The following is a 22,474-nucleotide window of genomic DNA, read 5'->3' as shown; positions in this document are numbered from 1 at the left end:
GTTACGTTTAACTTCGTGTTGACATTTTTCTGTTCCCTTCCAAGGTATCAACAAATCTGAAAAGAGAATGAAATTAACTCTTAAAGGAGGAGCAGCTGTGGATCCTGATTCTGGTAAGCAAACAGGACTGCCAGCCGAGTGGGCCGCGTGCCCCACCCCCCGCCAGCTGACTAGGAGCAGACATCCGAATGCCCGCAGCACACCTGGGGCAGTGTGGTTGTGGCTTTACCCTCAGGCCTCTTTCACCAGCTCCCCCAGTCCTGAGAACACGCATTTCAGGGGAACCTCCTGAAGGTGGTGTTAGTGTATCCAAGAGGCATGAACCTCAGGCCTGCAAACCCTTCTCCCTGAGAGCGCTAGCCCCTCAAGAGGAGAGAAAACAGTAGATGCTTTGCCTCCGGGACAGGACTGGAACACTCTGCGCATGTCCTGGAGAAAGGTGGGAAGGTCTTCAGTGCCACCCTTGGCCTGGTGGACATCGTTAAAGGAACTAACTCCTATTACAAGCTGCAGCTTCTGGAGGATGACAAGGAAAGCAGGTGAGTTCTGCAGGTGTAGCCTGGTTGTGCAGAGACATGGGGCCATCCTGCATCAGTCAGTGCTGTGCCATCAGCCATGTGAAACCCATTAGGCCCAGTGCCTAGGGAATGAAATCTAATCACAGAGATCAAAAACGAACCATGAGGCCTTTGTTTAAAGGGGAGAAAGAAGCCACTTACTAACCAGTAGCATTGCTGTCCTTGTACAGTTGTCCCGAGGTACGGTTTCACGTATTCTCCCGCTGGCTTTTCTTTTTGTTTGGTGGGTTTTTTTGTTTGTTTGTTTGTTTTTCCAACTATTTGTTTTGTTTTTTGAAACAGTCTCACTCTGTTACCCAGGCTGGAGTTCAGTGGTGTAATCACAGCTCAGTGGAGCCTTGACCTCCCAGGCTCAAACAATCCTCTCACCTCAGCCTCCCAAGTAAGTGGGACCATAGGTGCACACCACCATGCCTTATTTTTTATGGAGACAGGGGCCTCACTATGTTGCCCAGGCTGGTCTCAAACTCCTGGACTCAAGTGATCCTCCCGCCTCAGCCTCCTAAACTGCTGGGATTACAGGCATGAGCCACTGCACCCAGCCCCAGCTGGCTTTTCTTTCAGCTGCTTGAATCAAGATTTTCTAATTTTACATATGTTTTAAAACTCGGAAGCAAATAAGTTTGGCAAGCGTTGAACTTACTTTTTAATGTTCAAACTCCCTAGTAACTAAAGAGGTTTGGATTTGCCTTTTTTATTAACATGATGAGACAGGCAAGGGCGTATTCTGGATTGTGGGGTACAGCAGCTGGGAGGTGATGAGAGGGTGGGCTGGCTTTTGTCCTTATGTATCTAGGCAGAGTGGTCCTTAGCTAGTGAGTTCATTACCCTGCAGTACAGCCAACACAAAACAGGATTTATGTGTCAGTGGAAAGGCGTATGGAAGGAACTCTTATTAAATTCTAACGTTGATTGTGGATGTGGACATTTTTCTGGTGGCTAAGATTTGCTGGTGTTAAGTGAAAGGGTGGTGTGGGCTGTTAGGGTCAGAAAAAATTTTCAACATAGATCAAAGTAGTGCTTCCCAAAAATTTTCACAGGAAAAACCAAGCAGGGAATGAAATGTTATACCCCTGTGCAGTAGCCCAGAGAATGGCCAGGGAGTCCCAAATTTTCTTTGAAATCTATAGTTCTGTCTTTAAAATGTACACAAATCTTGTATGTGGGTTTATGATATATCTGTATTTCTTATGAAATGAAAATTAAGTTTTGCATTACCTCTGCTTTGAGTTAATGAAAAATTAGCTCATCCAAAGCTGAGCAGCACAGCAGCTGGATATGTGTGATGTGCACCCTCAATTGAGATGGAATTTGAACATGACAGCCTGCATCTCTAGGTCACCGGACCTGAGGAGCCATTGCCACTGCCCCCCTCATTTCATCGTGTCTTAGCCTCGGATCTGAGTTGAAAGTTAATTATTTTTAGGGTACAGCTTTAAGGGTTGTCTCCTTGAACACATGACTTCCAGATAGTACTTTGTATTTCTTTGGGGAGAGGAGTAGAATCGTTTTTATGCAAAGGTCTACAGACTCCAGGATTCACTCCTCAGGCTTGGCTGCCAGAACCAAGTTTAAACTATTATGTGGCATTTTTTTATAGTCAATATGATTTGAAAGTTTAATGAGAGGTAAGATAAAGACCCTTTATTGTTATAGCAGTTCCTTTTGTTCTGTGTTAATCACTATCCTTTTGGGGTGTGTAAAATTCTTCCACACCTGAATGTAATGGCAAGAAAGGGGAACTCCTCCTGAAGTGGGACAGCTGACCCACACTTGTGTATCTGACACCCTTCTTCCCACCACAGGTATTGGATATTCAGGTCCTGGGGCCGTGTGGGGACGGTGATCGGTAGCAACAAACTGGAACAGATGCCGTCCAAGGAGGATGCCATTGAGCACTTCATGAAATTATATGAAGAAAAAACCGGGAACGCTTGGCACTCCAAAAATTTCACAAAGTATCCCAAAAAGTTCTACCCCCTGGAGATTGACTACGGCCAGGTAACCATGTAATGCCCTTACACTGTCTGCTTCTAGGAGTAGGAAGGGACACCTTATTCTAGAAAATCCACATTGTGGATCAGATGGCATCATAGTAAACATACTACCAAATGGTGAAAGGAGAATACTAGTCCTTCACAAATTCTCCCCCAAAAATAGAAGAAAATACCTCCCAACTCATTGCATGAAGGCCAGTACCACCCTGATACCAGAGCCAAAGCAGCACAGGAGAACTACAGAGCAATTTCCTGTGAATAGACATGCAGAAACCCTATGAATAGAGATACAAAATCCTAACAAACCGAATCCAGCAGCATAGGAGGATCTATACACCACTCCCAAGTGGGATTTATCCCAGGAATGTAAGGTTGATTCAACATTTAAAAATCAATGTAATATATGAGTAGAGTGAAGGACAAAAACCCCATGATCATCTCAATAGATGGCAGAAAAACCAGTCAACACCTTGAAGTATGAGATAGAGCTTAAATGAGAATTGTGGTAGCATCTTTGAGATATCGAGGAGGAACAGTCTTTTCAGTTACTCCTGAAACAATAGGGCATAATTCACAGATTCCAGATAAGGCTTTTCATCTGAACCCATGGTGACCCTCCATCCTGTGACCTGGTCTATAGACAGACTTATAGTAACTTGACCTGCTCTGCTAGGTCACACTTTATTAGTCCCAAATAATTTCCTAGTGCTGTCTCTATCTGTAGTTTTGGGCGTCTCCTTGTATCTGTTAGCACACAGCATTCATTTGTCTGTTGGTTGACATTTTTAACTTTTCTGTTTTGTCTTTTTTCTTTGCAAAATGCTTGCCTTTTTGAAAATGAGAATTTATCACTTTTTTAATCAGGGAAAAGAAAACACATTTATTTACAAAAAGAGAGACCTGTAGGTGGGTAGAGATTTTAATTCGAAATCTTTGAGGCCTAGCATGTCTGAAAGGGGGAATTTTTTAGTTTACAGAGGACCTCATGAACTCTCTATATTAAAAATAGGATTTACATCTTGCTTATACAATGATGAGGCTCAGACAGCAGACTTTCAGGACAGATTTGGCCTGACTCGGTAGCGCCCCTTACTGAGTTAAATATTTGTTTTAAAATGTTTTGAGAATTTACTAAGGCACAAAAAATTAAGATTGCCCGGAATTAACCACAGTTAAAATAATGGTAGATATCTCTTTCAGTCGGCTTTCACTGCATATGTACCTTTTCTACCACCATGTGTACCATGTTGCAACCATCTGCTTTTTGCCCTAATGTACCAGGAGCATTTCCTTATGTATTCTAGAGCAGTCCTGTCCAATAGAATTATAATTCAAGCCATTTCAATACATTTAAAGATTTTTATAGCCACATTTTAAAAAGCAAGAAGCCAATGAAATTAATCTTGGTATTATTTAACCCCATGTATCCAAAATATTCTAATTTTAACACCTGATCAGTACCAGCAATTATTAATGAGAAAATTTCCCTTTTGGTTTTTTCTCTACTAAGTGTTTGAAATCTGGTATGTATTTTGCGCCTACAGCACACCTCAGTTTTTGGCTACTGTAGTGGCCACTGGCTGCACCAATCCAGAGCATTATTTAAGGCTGCATTGACTCCCATCCTGTGTGTGGCTAGAATTCATCATTAATCAGAACAACTTCCTGCCTCCTGTTAGTCATTTAGATTGATTCTGGGCATTTGCTGTAATGATGCTGATATACATATAAATATTTGTGTGCCTCTGTGATTGTTGTCATTACAAGTAGTTACTGGGTCATAAGGTATATGCACTTAAATAAGGGTTTTGCACACATAGATACTTTGCCCTCCAATGAAGTTATACCCAGAAGATAGCAGAGTGCATTTAAGATGGTATTTCAACACTGAGAGTAGGTCTACTATGAAGGTGACAGCAGCAGCCATGAACACTAACAACCCAAGTTAGCTCTCTGCTGCTTGGGTAAGCCAGTCTGATTCCAGGTTCAAAGCCCAATGTCAGTTCCTTTCACTCCAAATACCAATACTAATACTCCGTTTTAGTTGCTAGGGACACTGTGCTGGACAGAGCACAGTCTATGCCCTCATACAGTTCAAGTCTAAAGAGTTAAAGCAGTTTCAGTACAGTGTGATCTTGACATAACCTGGGTTCTTCAGACAGTGGGGGTGGAGCCTCAATAGTTTATTAGGCAATGTAGGAGGAGGACGTGACAGTTAATGCTATGATGTGCTTTAACACTGTCAGGCTGGCTGGCAGCGCATGGGACTGGTTGCTTGGTCCTTTGGGAATTTAGAGAAGGCTATATAAACTTAGTCTTGCAGCTGGCCCTTGTGTGAGGAAGTGTAAGAAAAAAAGAGAAATAATTTGTCCTTCAGTTTCATACCCTATTGCTCCAAGGTTTGCCTCTACAGTTGCCCAGCACTTCCAGGCTGGGCATGAGTGGGCACTAGGCAGTTTCCCAGGCAGGGACCAGCAACCCCAGGGTGGGTCAGCCCATGCAGATGCTGCAGTGGCAACAAGAATAAGAATCTGGAGCAGCCAAGAAAACTTCGGGGGCGGGCACAGGAAGAGTCTGACCCGTGTACAGCATCAGGCACATTCATCCTGGCTGCTGTTTCCACATCTTTTTTGATTAATACTCAGCTTTTTTTGCTGGTCCTTTGTCTGCAGCCCAGCCCCACAGACTCAGATACCTTGGTTGAGTTGTTGATTTGGGTCTCTTAGTAATGTGCTTTTTTCCTAAAGGATGAAGAGGCAGTGAAGAAGCTGACAGTAAATCCTGGCACCAAGTCCAAGCTCCCTAAGCCAGTTCAGGACCTCATCAAGCTGATCTTTGATGTGGAAAGTATGAAGAAAGCCATGGTGGAGTATGAGGTTATTGCGCTTTATCATTTTATCTGTGAGCATTTGCTGTGAATGATGATTTGCTGAGCTAGTGAAGACCTCTGCCTGTTCTTGTTTCTGTTTCAAAAACAGAATACGTTGGCTGTCAGCTTCTCGTACCTGTCCTTCAATCTTAAATTGTGTGAGTGCTGGGGCCTGGAGTGGTGGCACTTTTGCAGAGAGTTGTTTGATTTGCAGTGAAGCATGTGGTGTGTTGGAGAGAGCTGTTCCCTGGTCCCTAGTCCCCTTTGTACTTTTTTTTTTTTTTTTTTTTTTTTGAGATGGAGTCTCACCATGTTGTTGCCCAAGCAGCTGGTCTCCAACTGCTGAGCTCAAGTGATCCACCCACCTCAGTCTCCCTAAATGCTCGGAATACAGTGTGAGCCACTGTGACCAGCCCACCCTTTGTATTTTTCCCCTTCTTCATGCTGCGGCAGGGTACATTAGTCATGCTTCCTTTGTGGCCCAACCAAACCAACCAACTGGAGTTACCATGGGAAGTGCAAGACAGCCCACTTAGAGTCAAAGAAAATTGCTGTGACACTTATTCATAAGATAAAATTCATACCAGTTTCTACAAGGTTGGCAGTGGGGTGGGGGTGATGGTTATTGGATTAGTCATGCTTCTGTCCAGGGCAGAATGGCAGAGACTGCAGCCAAAGACTGTGTTTCCTGTCTGTTCTCCTTCTCATCTCCGCTCTCCCTCTGGGAGATGAGTGCAAAAGGGTGGACCCCTTGTTCTTGCTGCTCCTAGCATCAGAGGTCTTAAGTACTGACCCTGGGGGCCTTCAGAGCAGAGATGGTCCCACCTGGCCAACAAACACCCTCTCCTCTTCCCTAGCTGATAAACCCAGAAGCTTCAGGCTGCTCTGAAAAACAAGCAGCTGCGATGCATATGGTTATTCCCTTTGTCCTGGGCTCCTAGGAACCAGTGGAGGTTGAGAGTCTTAGATCAGCCTTAAAGCATTCCACCCTTCTCCATGGGGTTTCTCCCTTCACGCTCACGTTCTGCTGTCTTCCCAAGTCCTTCCTCCCAGAGCCTCCTGGCCTGCCTTAGAGCTGGGAGGACAGGGGGTCAAAACTGGGCAGTATAAGCCCCATGGACATCAGGGCCAACCCCAGTATCTCCCAGCCAAGAGCTCAGCCTGGCAGGAATGCTCACGCCTGTGCTGTTGTAGAGTGGAGTGTTGAGTTACATCCTCTAACGGGTTTAAAAAATGGCCAGGGCTTGTTCACTGTGCTCATTCAAATCGCTGTGTCATCTGACTTGTTGATGAGGTCTACTAGTGTGAACAGCTTATGGATGGGCTCACTGAGAATGAGGGACGGGGAGGGAAAGGTTGAGAGGTGCTACGGTAAGGGAGAAGAGGGGCTCATTTCATTCACGTTTTGAAGTCCTGCACATCATTTCCAGTCTCCCACACCTTGGTCTATCTGTGATTCTTAGAAGTTCTCAGCTATTTTCAAACCCAAGTCCTTTCCTGTGAAATGTTGTTTTTGTTGTTGTTTTGTGTTTGGTTTGGTTTGATTTGAGATGGAATTTCACTCTTTTTGCCCAGGCTGGAGTGCAATGGCACGATCTCAGCTCACTGTAACCTCCACCTCCTGGGTTCAAGCAATTCTCCAGCCTCAGCCTCTCGAGTAGCTGGGACTACAGGCATGCACCACTATGCCCGGCTAATTTTTTTTTTATTTTTAGTAGAGATGGGGTTTCACCATTTTGACCAGGTTGGTCTTGAACTCCTGACCTCAGGTGATTCACCTGCCTCAGCCTCCCAAAGTGCTGGAATTATAGGCATGAGCCATAGCACCCAGCCTGAAATGACATTTTAATGTTTTTCACTGGACAGGTAACTAGTTTAGCAGGAAGAAAAGGGACAGGGGCGCTGCTTGCTGAAACAAGCTAGAAGGCAGCTAGCTGGAAGTGTGTGGAAAGCAGGATGCCTGCTCCTGACCTCAGCGGGGTCCACGTGGGATTAGAGTAACCATGTAGAGAAGGAGACACAGTGGCCCTCAGGGCTTCATCCTTAGCAACAGGGGAACCTGACTCTCCCTGTGAGGAGGGCACATCCTGAGTCCAGAAGGGAATGGGCTCCAGGTAGTCAGGACACACAGCGGGGGGCAGGGTTCCAGGCTGCAGCCCTAGGAGTCCCCTTCTGGCTGCAGCTGGGGCTTGTGGGTCCCCAGTGCCAAGTTATTTCTCCCACTTTTCTCTTTCTCTCTAAACTGGGCAGCTGTGGAGCCACTGCTCCCAGCCCACCATCCAGCACTGTGCCTGAGTTTCTTTTCCAGTAGTGAGGGCAGCCTGTGTGGATGGAGCCCACCTCTTATTTTTAGTCTGTGCGTATGTTTTGAGGGGCGTACAATTAGGGAAACTAGGTATTTTCTTTTTTTTACATAAACACCAGAATTATACAGGTTGGAAAATGTCGTGCCCTTGAAAGCTCTGCCCTCACTCTGGCCATGCTGTGCCATCAGAACTTCTTTTGGGAATCCTTCTTGAGAATTGCTTTCAGAGCTGATTGACAGTCCATACCAAAGTCACTCTGTTCTTTTATTGTACCTTGTTCTTGGCTTGAAATAGATTATCCACCTTCTTCCCCCAGATGTGGCTCTAGCTACTTAATTCTTGCCAGTAATCAGATCTTCCCTTAGGATGGAGTTTGCAGTATTGAGTGTACAGGGAAGCCCATGTCAGGGCTTGTGGATTTTATTAGAAGCTGTTGCTGCTGGCTTTTGGTCAGTGCCTGATGAGCTGTGAGCACTTTTCAAATCCTTTTATTTAATTTTATCACCATAGCAGTTCCATTTCTAAGATTCTTGTTCAGTTCTTTGTTCCAAGCACTGCAGGAAGTGCTGGACATGCAGAAATGGAAAGGCGCAGTCACAGACCCCGGGGATCTCGGAAGGGTCTATTGGCAAAGCCCCAGAAACGATGTCTCAGGATACAGTGTGGGACCCATTGGTACACAGGTGTCTCCACGCAGGGGCTGAGCCAAATAGGCAGGGCTGCTCGCAAAAGGGAGTGAGTGCCTTTTAAGGAAATGGCCCCACTTAACAAATGGAAAATGAAGGCTGCAGATCTCATGCTTCTTCCACTGCAGCTTCTCTTGATGGCAGGCAGTTCCCAAGATATGAGCAGTAGCAATATTTGTTGGAGGTGACTGATCTGAAAGGAACAGCATTGATTTGAATGTAAGTCCATAAGTTCAGGAGTGTGTCCTTTTTAAAAATAGTGTTCAACACTTGAAAACTCTTGGTTCTTTTCCAGCTGGGAACCCAGGGAGGGGTGCACTTAACTGCCTTGGCTCTGGGATCCCAGGGAAGGCCACGGGTGGCAGGGGGAGGGTCAGCATGACTTATGGCTTGGCTAAGCCCAGCCGTAAAGGAAGTGAGCAAGAATCTTCAGACACACTACCATCTCTCATTGGTGGAGTGGGGCTACAAACTCTGGATTTGGGTCACTGGTGTCCTCAGGAAATCCCAGCAGGCTCCTGACTGCTTCTGTTGGGGGCCTGAGGGTGGGCTGCTCGGTCCAGTTCTCCTGCTATCACACTGCGCAGTCCCCAGCTTTCAGAGCGAAATCCCCTGTCTCCTCAGATCGACCTTCAGAAGATGCCCTTGGGGAAGCTGAGCAAAAGGCAGATCCAGGCCGCATACTCCATCCTCAGTGAGGTACAGCAGGTAAGCACGGGGCCACCAGGGGCCTCCTGGAACCCTCCCCTGGCTGACTTAGGGGGCGAAATCTGGGGGTGGCAGGGGTAACATTTACTCAAGGTTAAGAAACTGGAAGTACTGAACTGCATTTCACGAGGGTTTAGATTTTTTTTAGTTCAATAAATGGCAAGTGCCTGCTACTTACAAAAGTTTATCATAAAACTAATGAATGGCAACATTTTCAGTTGTCAGATACATAGTAAACTGCCTATAAACTTGAAGACGTTGGTTACCCTCTCTCTTAAAAGTAAAGGTATCCCTCTGTATCCTCGAGGATTGGTTCCAGGACTGCCTTGTGGTCACTAAAATTCACTCATGCTCAAGTCCTACAGTCCCCCCTGCAGAACCCATGGAGGAGAAAAGTTGGCCCTGCACATCTGTGGGTCTCGCATCCTGAGATTTTTTTGTGGGAGGGGGGATTTTTCTTTTCTTTTTCTTTTTTGAGACAGAGTCTCGCTGTGTCCCCCAGGCTGGAGTGCAGTGGCACAATCTCAGCTCACTGCAACCTCCACCCCCAGCTTCAAGCGATTCTCGTGCCGAGAAGCTGAGTTTATAAGCATGCGCCACCACGCCCAGCTAATGTTTTGTGTTTTTAGTAGAGGTGGGGTTTCACTATGTTGGCCAGACTGGTCTCGAACTCCTGGGTTCAAGTGATCCGCCCACCTCAGCCTCCCAAAGGGCTGGGATTACAGGCATGAGCCACCGCACCTGGCCTGAGAATAATATATTTTTGATCTGAGTTTGGTTGAATTCTCAACTGCAGAGCCCACAGGTGTAGAGAGCTAACTGTATTTATTGAAAACATCTGTGTATAAGTGGACCTGCACACTTCAAATCGATTGTTCAAGGGTCACCTGCGTTGTGGTTTTTATTTTATGTGTCCTTAAGAGTTAGGCAGAGTTTATTTTGCAGTTACTAGGAACTCATCAGATGGAAACCTCTTTCATTCATGTTATTTCAACATTCTTCGAGCATCTTTCAAGGTCTCCCAGTCCTGGAACCTTCCAGCTACATCCCGGAGAAGCTGGAGGGTTCCGCTTATGTTTGTGGGTGGGTGCAGGCTTGGCCTATAGAAAGAAGGAAAGCACACGGGAAACAGAAGGGGGCCCAGGCAGCAGGCTTTCTGGCTGGTGCTGGAGAAAAGGCCCTGAACCGGATCTGTCAACTCCAGTTACAGCTGGCTCTGAGCAGTGAACGTCTCTCCTTGTTCCTCACTGACTGAGAACTTGCAAGGCTTTCCTCAGCCCCTGCTTCTTCCCATGCCATAGTCTTCAGGTAGAAGAGCTGGAATAGCATCCATACCCATTTCCAGAGCCACCTGGGCAGCACAGATGGAAGCTATACGACTTGGTGAAGTCCACGTTACAGCAAGAAGCAGGCGTGGGGCTTCAGACCTGCTGGGTGCCACTTGATATCCCCTTGACCTTCTTGTGGTCACCTAGGCTGTCTGCCAAATTCCTGGAATCCCAATGGCCCCACTCTTATCTCTGTGCATTTTTTGCACACCCTTTACATATAGAGCACCAAGTAACACTGGCAGTAACTGTAAGGGTTGCTTAGCCTTTCTGTGCCTGGCCACTTCAACCTCCAGGTATAGTAAAAACTAATTCCAATGAAGGTCAGTGGAGACAGGGAGCCTGACTGAATTTAATAGCGATGGGCAGCTTCCTCCCAACATTTTATTATGAAAATGTTTCAAACATACAAAAAGTTGAAGGAATTTTACAGCAGTAGTCATGAGCCCACCACCTAGGTTTTACAGTTAACATTTTGCATAGTTGTGGCAGGGTTTCAGATGTCTGTAACTGCACGGTTCTTTGTACAAATGAAACTTCATGGGAGAAGCCCATCGTGTTGAGCAGTGCTTTTAGAGGATGGGGGTCCTGTGCTGCTCAGTGGTGTAACTTTAACAGGAAGGTGGTCTTCTGGTCGTTTCCCATGCATCCTGGCATGTGCACATACCACGCTACTTCTGGACCTGCTGCAGCACCCACCTGCTAGAAGAGAAAGCCTGGCCAGGGGCTCGGAGCTGCTTCCTCAGTCTTGTGTTCCTTCTGTTCCCCTCGTCTCCAGGCAGTGTCTCAGGGCAGCAGCGACTCTCAGATCCTGGATCTCTCAAATCGCTTTTACACCCTGATCCCCCACGACTTTGGGATGAAGAAGCCTCCGCTCCTGAACAGTGCAGACAGTGTGCAGGTACGCAAGGGTTCAGAAGGGACTGCAGGTCTGCTGGGTGAGGGTGTGACTCCCTTGCAACCGTCCCTCCCCGTCATGATCCCTGAGGGCAGCGCCGATGCTGGGAGGGCCACCTCCTTGCCCTTGTTTTGAAGTTGGGTTTCTACCCACATTGATGGAGGCAGAGCCATTACTCCTGCCTCTGTTCTACCGAATCCATTGGGGAAAGAGCTGTTGGAGAGGGAGAGCCTCTCCCTCATAATAGCGTCTTCCTCCCCATTTTCCCTCCCTGCCTTTTAAGAGAGCTCCTGGCTCAGGAAACATTTGTCTGAAGTACCTTCATTATAGGTCCCAAATGTCAGCTTGTATGAGAGGAAAGACAGTTCTTCCACCTCTCAACTCCCCCAGGCCGCAAGGCCTTTTAGCATTCCAGGAAGTCCTTAGGAGAGCTCACTGTGTGCAGCAGGTAACAGGCTGGCCCTGACCAGCAGGAAGGTTTGCCCTTCACTGTGTTGAATGTTCTCTGCATGTAGGTTTTCTCTGCCACCTGGGTGAGTCTGTCTCACTCACCATGATACCTAAGTCAGGGGCTTTCTTTTGCTCCTCCAGGCCAAGGTGGAAATGCTTGACAACCTGCTGGACATTGAGGTGGCCTACAGTCTGCTCAGGGGAGGGTCTGATGATAGCAGCAAGGACCCCATCGATGTCAACTATGAGAAGCTCAAAACTGACATTAAGGTAACAGGGTCAGGCCTTCCTCAAACATCTTAACCTCATCCTGAGAGCAGCGGTCCCATACTTGCATGTGTGTTAGGATCTCCTGGAAAGCTTGTTAAAACACAGATGGCTGGTGCCCAGTAATTTACTTTTCTAACAAGTTCCTGGACGTTGCTGCTGGTGGTCCTTTGAGAACCTCTGGGCATTTCACATGTAGATAATGCACCTTGCTTGCAAGGCAGCCTTCCAAGCCAGCACCTCAGCTTGGCATACAAATTGATTTTTGAGGGTCTTACCAGAAGTTTTTTTTTTTCCCCCTCCTGAATCTAGAGAGGAGCTCTGTTTTTCTAAACCCTTGTGGTGTGAACTTTTAGAAGGCTTATTACCGATGTCCGTTTCAGAAGTGGAAATGCTTGATGGCAGCTCTAATAAAAACACAGTGCTTGGATTCATTTTTCTCTGGAGCTAAAGTGGCCTGTGTTGGCACACACAGTCTCTGAACACCCTGCTTAGACCAACAGAGGAGGGATTTTTGCCTCAGCTTCTAGATGGCCCTGTCCTTGAGCCTATCTCCACGCTCGTGTGCCCCATTGTCCTCAGCCCATTCCCTGCAGTGTTGCAGGGGTTCAGGTGGGCTAGAGTATGTTGAGTCTGGTACCAGGTGTTTACATCACAAAAGAAAGAGCCTTTGCTCCTTTCCTAGGACAAAGTGTAGATCTGTGAGTCCAAGCAGGTAAGACACCACATGTCACTTGTTTTGCCCCTGGAGCACCTTCCTGATGGGAAAACTGTGGGAGTGGTTCTTCGTGAAGGGATTCTTACTCTCTGTTTACAATTCTGAAGACTTTTAATTAAAAGACAGTGAGGTAGACCAGCATTCCTAGGTTTTCTGAACTTTGAATATAAATATGAAAATAAAACATAACTAGTCTCATCTATAATACTCAGGTTTACTTAGCATAGATTACATCAGCTATTTGACAGCTGCTTGTTAGGCTTGTGCACTGAGCCAGGGATAATTTTAATTGCACATCATAGCTGTGACTTCCTCTGGCCCATTGTGTTTTAACTCATGCTGAGCTGGACTCTCTTCCAGGAGCCAGTTGCTTGTTCTGGAAATGCCCTGTTCACTGATAGTGAGCCCCATGTTCTAGCTTCCCTGATATCCCAAAACATAGAATTTTAAGACAAAAAGGAACCCTGAGCCCAAGTAGATGAAGAGGTGGAGGCTCAGGAAAGTGGAGCCACTGGGCCAGAATCTGCCCAACCCACGGGCCTGGGACACAGGCTCTCGGTCATGCCTGGCTTTGAGGAGTGTGGTGTTGAGCTGTGCATCGACTGAGCCTGAGCATTCCTCTGTAGCTCTCCTGGGGTCTCCTTTGTGCTAATCCCAAGATTCTGTTTACCCAGGTGGTTGGCAGAGATTCTGAAGAAGCCGAGATCATCAGGAAGTATGTTAAGAACACTCATGCAACCACACACAATGCGTATGACTTGGAAGTCATCGATGTAAGAATCCCTTCTTCCCCCACTTTCTTCTGTGTCCTGCCAGCTTTTCCCTGCCCACTCCTCCAACCTAGGCCTGGGTAGAAAAGAGCAGTTTACTTACTTTAAATAATCCAAAGAAGTGACTCATTTGTTCAGCAGAAAAATTAGTAGTCTTTTTTTTTTTTTTTTTTGGCATGGAGTCTCACTCTGTCACCCAGGCTGGAGTGCAGTGGTGCAATCCCAGCCCACTGCAACCTTCACCTCCTGGGTTCAAGTGATTCTCCTGTCTCAGCCTCCAGAGTAGCTGGGATTACAGGCATGCGCCGCCACACCCAGCTAATTTTTGTATTTTTAGTAGAGGCAGGGATTCACCATGTTGGCCACGCTGGTCTTGAACTCCTGACCTCAGGTGATCTGCCTGCCTCGGCCTCCCAAAGTGCTGAGATTATAAAATTAGCATCTTACACAGTAGTTTGGGGATGGCTTTTTATTATGTTTTAAAGGACATTTCCCGTCCCCAAACCTGGTCTCAGAACATACAATTATCAGAGGTCCAAGATAAAGTTCCTCAAGTGCACATCTGCTGCACAGTAATACTAACTAGCAATGGCTGGGCTCTGCTGGGCTGGACCTTGACCTTCCATCCCAGCCTTGTGGAAAACATTTTCTGCATTGCAGCAGACCTTAAGTCTTCTAGCCTTAGGGACAGCCAGTCATTTCTCCTGTATCCAGTCCTATCTTTTCAGTCAACCAGAGTAACAAATGGCTTCTTTTGTCCCTCCCTTTGTTTACTACTCCAACCAGATCTTTAAGATAGAGCGTGAAGGCGAATGCCAGCGCTACAAGCCCTTTAAGCAGCTTCATAACCGAAGGTTGCTGTGGCACGGGTCCAGGACCACCAACTTTGCCGGGATCCTGTCCCAGGGTCTTCGGATAGCCCCGCCTGAAGCACCTGTGGTATGTGCCTGGCCTGGTGAGGGGTGGGCAATACCTGTCTCTGCAGGTGTCTCCATAAAGAACTTTGAGTAAGAGGCCTAGTTGGCTTAGGGGGATTCTGCCAGACATCCTTTCTTTAGGCCTTCACGCTTTTATCCTCCTGACCCTGATCGTGTCAGGAGTTTCAAACACAGTTTCTGGAACAAAGGAGATAGAGCATCCAGGCCAGGGCCTGCTGCAAATGTTGATCGGGTGTGTTGACAAGCAAAGAACAGATACATGGCTACAGGCCAAGCTGAGTCCAGGCCTACCTCTACCACTTCCCAGCCAGGCCACCTCTTGAGTGTCAGTGTCTTCAGCAGGAAAACGTAGTGATAAATAAGTAAGGCTTTACCTAGACACGAGGGGTCGTGATGCCACCTGCTGGATTCTAGATGGGTCCAGCTGGACAAGGCCTTCCAAGCCTCTAGTTTCACAGTTGTAGAATGAGGAGGAGAGTGGTTTAAATGATTCTCTCTGGTGCTGTGCAGTAGTGTATAACGGGCAAATGGCCTACCCTTTGTGAACCTCATGTTTCACTTGCAAAAGGGAATAAAAATACCAGCCTGCGTTCCTTGGATGTTGACAGGCACTAGTTTAAGTAACATTGATGAGCTCATTCCATCCTCACAGCAGCACCATGAGATTATGTTCCCCACTTAAAAGAGGCAAGTAGAGTCCAGAAAGGTTACGTAGCTTCTTGCAGCTCCTTGGCACCTGGCAGAGCTAGGATCTGAGCAGCCTGGCTTGTGAGCTGAAACTTTGGTGTTTCCTCAGCATGGGCATTGTGAGAATTAGAAGTGATGGATTGCAACACTTAGCTGGGTGGCTTGCTCATGTTGGCACTCAGTGAACAGCTGCTCCTAATTTCCCATCAGAAGATTCTCAGCTGTCCCTTTTCCAACCTTCCAGACAGGCTACATGTTTGGTAAAGGGATCTATTTCGCTGACATGGTCTCCAAGAGTGCCAACTACTGCCATACATCTCAGGGAGACCCAATAGGCTTAATCGTGTTGGGAGAAGTTGCCCTTGGAAACATGTGAGTAAACCTGGCTCTGGGACCGATGGCATTTCATGGGGACAGATGGAATGGGCTACAGGCAGAACTCCCCTTGGCTGGGAGAGTAGAAATTCCCCACTACAGTTACTGGACCCACCAATTGGGATTCTTTTCTTGTAAATAACAGAATCCAATTCAAGTTAAGGGAACAAGGGAGATACAAGGATACTTCAGGAAATGCAAGGGCAGGAACGCAACCAGGCCTCCAGAGCTGGCAGTGTCTTCTCTCCATGTACTGGGAAGCAGAGAGATTGAGTTGCACAAAGGATGATCCCCCATGGCCTCCTCCTCCACTCAATAGTGTTTCAGTTTTCTTAGACCAACCTAAATGGAACTGGAATCTTAATCCCACTTCCAGATTCTCCACAGAGAAAGATCTGATTAGTCCAGCTTGATCTGGACATCCACCCTAGTCCTGTGAACTGTAACCAAAAGCACAGGGTCATGTAAACGGCCAGGGGTCTGGGGACTGTGGAATGTGGACGGAAACCCAGAGCTGCCGATCACCGCTCCACATAGGGCCTTTCCTTGAAAATGGCCCCATAGCAGTGATCGCTGGGCACAGACTATGTTCAGCCGCAACCGCAGCTTCAGGTTCTGGAGCAGTTCCAGAAACTCGGGAGGAAGCCTGAGCAGTTAAGATGGTCTGGGTTTTGTGGGCTTTTATCTCATCTGTATATCTGATCTTATTCTCCTAATCTAACTGTTGGTTTTGAGAGCACAGTGTGAAAGCCTCTTCTGAGCCCGTCCTCTTTTGAATAGGTATGAACTGAAGCACGCTTCACATATCAGCAAGTTACCCAAGGGCAAGCACAGTGTCAAAGGTAAAGTGTTTCCAAAGCTGCTGCTACAGCCCAAGGCATCCTGGACAGCACAGAACAGGGGGCTTGCTGTCCTGAGAAGGCTGCCTTGTGGCTGGCTGTCAAACAGCTGGAGATTAATTTTATCCTTTTGGGGTGTGTGTGTGGGGGGTTGTTGTTGTTTGGGGGTGGTAGTGGTGGTTAATATGCTGCAGCTGACCATGATTGGAAGTTCGTTTTATTTATTTTTGTAAAAAAAAAAAAAAGGCCAAGTTCTGTAGCAGGAGGTTCATTTTTAAAAACAGTTCTCTCTCTCTGGCTGCAGCTGGTATCACAGATGCCCCAGGAGAATCTTGGTGCAGGCACCAGTAACCAGGTGCATGGGTTTGGGCTTTAACCTAACTTGTAGCTACAGCATCTTGTAGCCTGGAGCATCTTGCATTACTAGAATTTGCAGCATATGATTTAGAACTTCCCACTGCCTGGTTGAAGTGGCTGCTTTGGAATTCTGTTAAGCCAAAATGTGACCCTGTATGGAGGGTACTGCCACTGTTCTCATGAAACTCAGTGAAGGTTGATGCCCTGGAAACCTTGATTTATTGCCTTAGTTTTATATCTGAAGAAAGAGCAGAGCATGTCTTTAAAATGAGCACGGGACTGGGTGCGGTGGATCACCTGAGGTCAGGAGTTCGAGACCATCCTGGCCAACATAGTGAAACCCTGTCTCTACTAAAATACAAAAAATTAGCTAGGTATGGTGGCAGGTGCCTGTAATCCCAGCTACTCAGGAGGCTGAGGCACGAGAATTGCTTGAATCCGGGAGGCGGAGGTTGCAGTGAGCTGAGATCATGCCGTTGCACTCCAGCCTGGGCGACAGAGACTCCATCTCAAAAAGGGAAAAAAAAAGGCCACATGGACTCAACATCAAAAAGAGCTCATCTCCCTGGAACCTTTGCCACATCTGCTCTCACAGTTCATGTCACTTGTGACTTCTGTTTTTCAGGTTTGGGCAAAACTACCCCTGACCCTTCAGCTAGTATTAGTCTGGATGGTGTAGAGGTTCCTCTTGGGACCGGGATTTCATCTGGTGTGAATGACACCTGTCTACTATATAACGAGTATCCTTTCTTGAGTATGCTGTGTGAGCACACAGGGATGTTCTCGAGCTACAGAGTCACTTACATGCTGTCAGATTACCCGGGGCAGACAAGGATTAGAGGCTGTCCTGTAGTGTGTCCCATGGTGACTGTTTCCCTTCCGTGGTCCCTCCCTGTGCATAGCCTGGCTTACAAGGTGTGAGCCTTCCCCCAGTTTCCAGAGGATGATCTCCTCTCCTCAGTCTGCCTGAAGAAGACTTAGAGTAACTTTCAGGCTGGCATTGAGCCTCCTGCCAGCCTGGGGGAGATAAGGCAACCCAGCCCCGTGAAGAGGCCTTAGAGTGACTTTCAGGCTGGCACTGAGCGTCCTGCCAGCCTGGGGGAGATGAGGCACATGTACCCTCTGTTGTTTGGCCGTTGGCTCCTTAACAAGCTTCCCCTCAGGTACATTGTCTATGATATTGCTCAGGTAAATCTGAAGTATCTGCTGAAACTGAAATTCAATTTTAAGACCTCCCTGTGGTAATTGGGAGAGGTGGCCGAGTCACACCCGGTGGCTCTGGTATGAATTCACCTGAAATGCTTCTGCACCAACTCACCTGGCCGACAAAGTTGCGCATGGGTAGTGCCTGTACTAAACCACCTCAGAAAGGATTTTACAGAAACGCGTTAAAGGTTTTCTCCAACTTTTCAAGTCCCTTGTTTTGTGTTGTGTTTGTGGGGAGGGGTTGTTTTGGGGTTGTTTTTGTTTTTTATTGCCAGGTAGATAAAACTGACATAGAGAAAAGGCTGGAGAGAGATTCTGTTTGCATAGACTAGTCCTGCAGAAAAAACCAAGCTTCGTTAGAACTTCTGCCTTACTAGTTTCCCCAGGAAAGGAAAAATAAGTTTCCACCCTTTTTTCTAAGTGTTTGTCTTTAGTTTCGATTTTGGAAAGATGTTAAGCATTTTATTTTTAGTTAAAAATAAAAACTAATTTCATACTATTTAGATTTTCTTTTTTATCTTGCACTTATTGTCCGCTTTTTATTTTGTTTGCCTCTTTGTGAGGGGTGTGGGAAGACCAAAGGAAGGAATGCTAACAATTTCTCATACTTAGAAACAAAAAGAGCTGTCCTTCTCTAGGAATACTTGAACATGGGAGCTGTTGAAATACGTAGTATTAAAAGTTGCATTTGAAATTCTTGACTTTCTTATGGGCACTTTTGTCTTCCAAATTAAAACTCTACTGCCAATATACTTATCCAAGGGCTAATAGTAATACTCGATTAAAAATGCAGATGCCTTCTCTATTTGTGTATTGCGTGTCTGGTCTCATTCTGACTACAGATATGGTTAATCTTCACGGTGCAAGGTCCCAAGAGACTTTGGGGGGATTGTTTCTACCCATATCTGTGAAACCCCAGAACGTGCCAGGCAGCAAACAGCATTGCTCAATGGGAATGCCCCACCTAAGGGGCAGAAAAACAAGCACCAGGCTTAGGAAGACACTTTTTTTTTTTTTTTCCCCAACTTATCAGATGCATTGTGGTGATCAACTCATCCTGCTCTCCGGAGGACTGCCTTTCATACACCACATTGCCTCATACAACTACTCTACATTTGAGAATCATACTTAAAGGTTTACATTTCAATTGCCTGAAAGCCAGGGCCAGTGTCTTATGTCACTTCTGACCTTTTACAGAAGGAGACAAGTGAGGTAGTAGCTCACACCTGTAATCCCAGTGCTTTGGGAGATCATTTGAGGCCAGGAGTTCAAGACCAGCACCTTTGACCTGGAGACCCTCTCTCCTGATTATCCAGCAGTCCAGGCTTTTGGGCTCCTGGGCTCCTGAGTATTCTGTACTCTACCTTTTTTTTTTTTTTTTTTATCAGCACAGAGAAAGGCAATTACCCTCACAGTACCTGATTAAACAAAGTATTTTTAGGTTGGAGTGATTACTTAATGGGTTCCCTGTAATCAAAACTGGTTTCTTTTTTTAAGGAAGATTCACATTTCTCAATCTATTTTCCTTTCAAAAGAGAGAAATTAGCATTTTATGTTTTAGTTTACACATTCTGCTTTTCTCTGTTCACTTTAAAAAGATTCAAGTCCTGGCCAGGTACAGTGGCTCATGCCTGTAATCCCAACACTTTGGGAGGCCAAGGTGGGCAGATCACGAGGTCAGGAGATGGAGACCGTCTTGGCCAACATGATGAAATTCCATCTCCACTAAAAATACAAAAATTAGCTGGACATAGTGTCCACCTGTAATCCCAGCTACACAGGAGGCTGAGACAGGAGAATCGTTTGAACCCAGGAGTCAGAGGTTGCAGTGAGCTGAGATCACGTGTGGCGACAGAGCAAGACTCTGACTCAAAAAAAAAAAAAAATTCAAGTCCTATCTCAGGGTAGCAGCTAAAATGTGAGAATTTAATTTAAAAATTAAAGCCAACCTTGCATAGAAACTCAGGGTGCTCCATGAGAGAAGAGAGAGGAACTGCCCTCTGCCCTTCCTGGTGAGCTGCCCTCCTCCTGCCTTTGTGCCTGGAAGTGCCCTTGGCCAGCAGTAGTTGCCCAAGGCATTACTGGCCTGACATTTCCGAGAACACTGTTCCACGGCGGTGCATGCATACATCTGTAAAAGATGCACTACATACACAGTAGTGTTTTAGCCAACGTGCTAGCCAATGAATTCTGCATCGGTGGTTATCTCTTGCTACACAAGAGATGAAGAACCATTCCTTCAGCATCCCAGAGCACTAAGGCAAAGCTGCTATAGAATGATTTGCCTGGAACTTTGCCTTAGGGCAAACCTCAAGTACTGCTTTTAGGAATGAAATCTAATGGTAGCCTTGCCCCTGGTGCGGGCATAGTATGTACTCAGCTTAACTGTTCACACCAAAAGCCTGGAAGTTCTGCATTGTCCTTTGGCCTTCAGAAACCTTGTATCTTAACTGTTAAGATCTGCACATTGGGAATCATTCACCTCTGACCTGTTGGGCTGGTTTTATTCCACGCTATAAAATACACCCAGGTGCCTTAGGAGTTCACATTTCTCAATAGTGTCATTACCTTTCCCTTAAATTCTGTTTTGACTCCTCAGAGATTGGTGGTTGCTTTTTTGAGGCATAGTGTTTCCACCATTTCATAAGGCAGGGCCTTCCAAATTGAGTCTAATTTGGGGCCACGGGGCTTTAGGGAGGTCTGGTACAGTGCTTAGCAGCATCCCACTGCCCCTCACATCTGCCATTCAGCCTCGGCGTGGAAGATCAGACGGCAGCTTCCCTTTGGCATGTGCCAAATATGCCCATTTGTGTGGTTTAAGAGGTCAGTGTTGGTTTTCTCATTTCTCTTTACTGTTCCCTAGAGTAGGTCATCTAGGTTATAAGAAGATATATTTTGGAGACTTCAAAAGTAAAGAAAATGTGACCCGTAAACATCTTCCTCCTCAGCGAAATTAACCCGTATGTGAAAAATGTTGCCCGCTGGACTAGGGAACAGTGCTGGTGATAGGGACAGCTGGTGTGTGTCCTGTGGGTCATGTGGACTCACAGCACTCAATGCCACCCACCACTGTGGCATTCTGTATAGCTTTGCTTCTGAACAGCGACCTCATTCTGCAGCAGAGTTCAGCGTCAGGCTTGTACTTAGGAATTAACTGGTTTTGCCACGTCCCATCACCCAGAAATGGCCTAAATGAAGAGTAGAATGGCTCGTGATGGTGCCAGTTGTGAGACAACGTCCTGAAAGGTATAAGGTTTGATCTTAATGATGCAGTAGAGGGTTAAAATCAGAGACCAACCTGGTGTCTCCCCCCAGCCAAAGCACATGGGTCTGGGAACCAGTGGGTGAAGTGGGAGTAGTTCCTCTTGCTGTTACCACATCTGATACCCAACTCACAGGACTTGTGTTTGGAGGTCTTAGTCCATAAGGGAGAGATGCTTCTAGGGGACACAATTACGGTTTCATTGACTTAGAAGATGAGGCTACCACTTGGCTGTTTGGGGCTCCTCCTTGTACCACTGAAGCAATGTGCGGAGGAGGGGGGTGACCTTGCTGGCAGGAGTGACTGATCCTGATTACCAAGGGGAAAGTGGGATGCTGCACAGGGAGACAAGCAGGACTATGTCTAGAGTCCAGTAGATTCTCAGGAGGGCTTTAGTGCCACCATGTCCATTGGTAAAGGCAAAGCGAAGTACAGCAACCAAAAACACTGCAACTCCAAAAAATGACAGCACTGTGGAAAATTCAGACCCTTCAGGGATGAAGGCTTGGGTCACTTTAGTCAACTGAGATTCTGGCTGAGGGCAAAGGAAATAAGGAATGGGTACCAAAAGGAAAGTCACAGATGTCAACTATGGCTTCATGTCCAATTACAGAAAAAAAAAGACCAAAGCAGCCAGTTAGAGGGGCAGAAACGTGGCAAGTTTGGGATTTTGCTTTTTTTTTTTTCTTTTTTTTTTTTTTTGGTTTTTTGGGGTTGAGACAGAGTCTCACTCTGTTGCCCAGGCCAAATTGGAGTACAGTGGTGCAATCTCGGCTCACTGCAACCTCCGTCTTCCGGGTTCAGGGGATTCTCCCGCCTCAGCCTCCCTGGTAGCTGGGATTACAGGCATGCTCCACCACGCCCGGCAAATTTTCATATTTTTAGTAGCAACAGGGTTTCACCATGTTGGCCAGGCTGGTCTCAGACTCCTGGCCTCAAGTGATCCGCCCACCTCGGCCTCTCAAAGTGCTGGAATTATGAGCCACTCCACCCAGCCAAGACGCTGCAGTTTTAAGCCACAGAACAAGTCTAGCCGGAGTGTAGGGTTTCTGATGATGAGTTACAATGGCTCTACATACACTCAAATTGAGTTCTTTCTTATCGGGTACCTATAAATGTGTACATCACATTTGTACCCTTAAATGTCTTGCCCTTTAGTTCAATGGATTCTGGATTCTGAGGATACTCTTGGTCCTTTCCAGAGATGAAGTAAGTCAGGGGTCAGGGCCTACAGG

At 46.6% G+C, this 22,474-nt stretch overlaps 1 protein-coding gene across 1 annotated transcript in view; it reads left to right on the top strand.

The window, feature by feature from the left end:
• PARP1 (poly(ADP-ribose) polymerase 1) overlaps positions 1-18,780 on the top strand; it is a 47,525-nt gene extending 28,745 nt beyond the window's left edge. Inside the window, exons 11-23 of the mRNA XM_010381977.2 lie at positions 45-113; positions 407-539; positions 2,384-2,579; positions 5,323-5,451; positions 9,061-9,144; positions 11,251-11,373; positions 11,962-12,090; positions 13,480-13,578; positions 14,362-14,514; positions 15,445-15,572; positions 16,356-16,417; positions 17,397-17,511; positions 17,935-18,780. Coding sequence (XP_010380279.2) covers positions 45-113; positions 407-539; positions 2,384-2,579; positions 5,323-5,451; positions 9,061-9,144; positions 11,251-11,373; positions 11,962-12,090; positions 13,480-13,578; positions 14,362-14,514; positions 15,445-15,572; positions 16,356-16,417; positions 17,397-17,511; positions 17,935-18,016 — 1,502 coding nt within the window. The 3' untranslated portion in view covers positions 18,017-18,780. The remainder of the gene's footprint in view (positions 1-44; positions 114-406; positions 540-2,383; positions 2,580-5,322; positions 5,452-9,060; positions 9,145-11,250; positions 11,374-11,961; positions 12,091-13,479; positions 13,579-14,361; positions 14,515-15,444; positions 15,573-16,355; positions 16,418-17,396; positions 17,512-17,934) is intronic.
• The last annotated feature ends 3,694 nt before the right edge of the window (positions 18,781-22,474 follow it).

Source organism: Rhinopithecus roxellana, chromosome 8 (genome assembly GCF_007565055.1).
Source record: "Rhinopithecus roxellana isolate Shanxi Qingling chromosome 8, ASM756505v1, whole genome shotgun sequence".
NCBI lineage: Eukaryota > Metazoa > Chordata > Mammalia > Primates > Cercopithecidae > Rhinopithecus > Rhinopithecus roxellana.
Note: the sequence above shows the minus strand (reverse complement) of the source record. Positions and strands in the feature narration are given on the sequence as shown.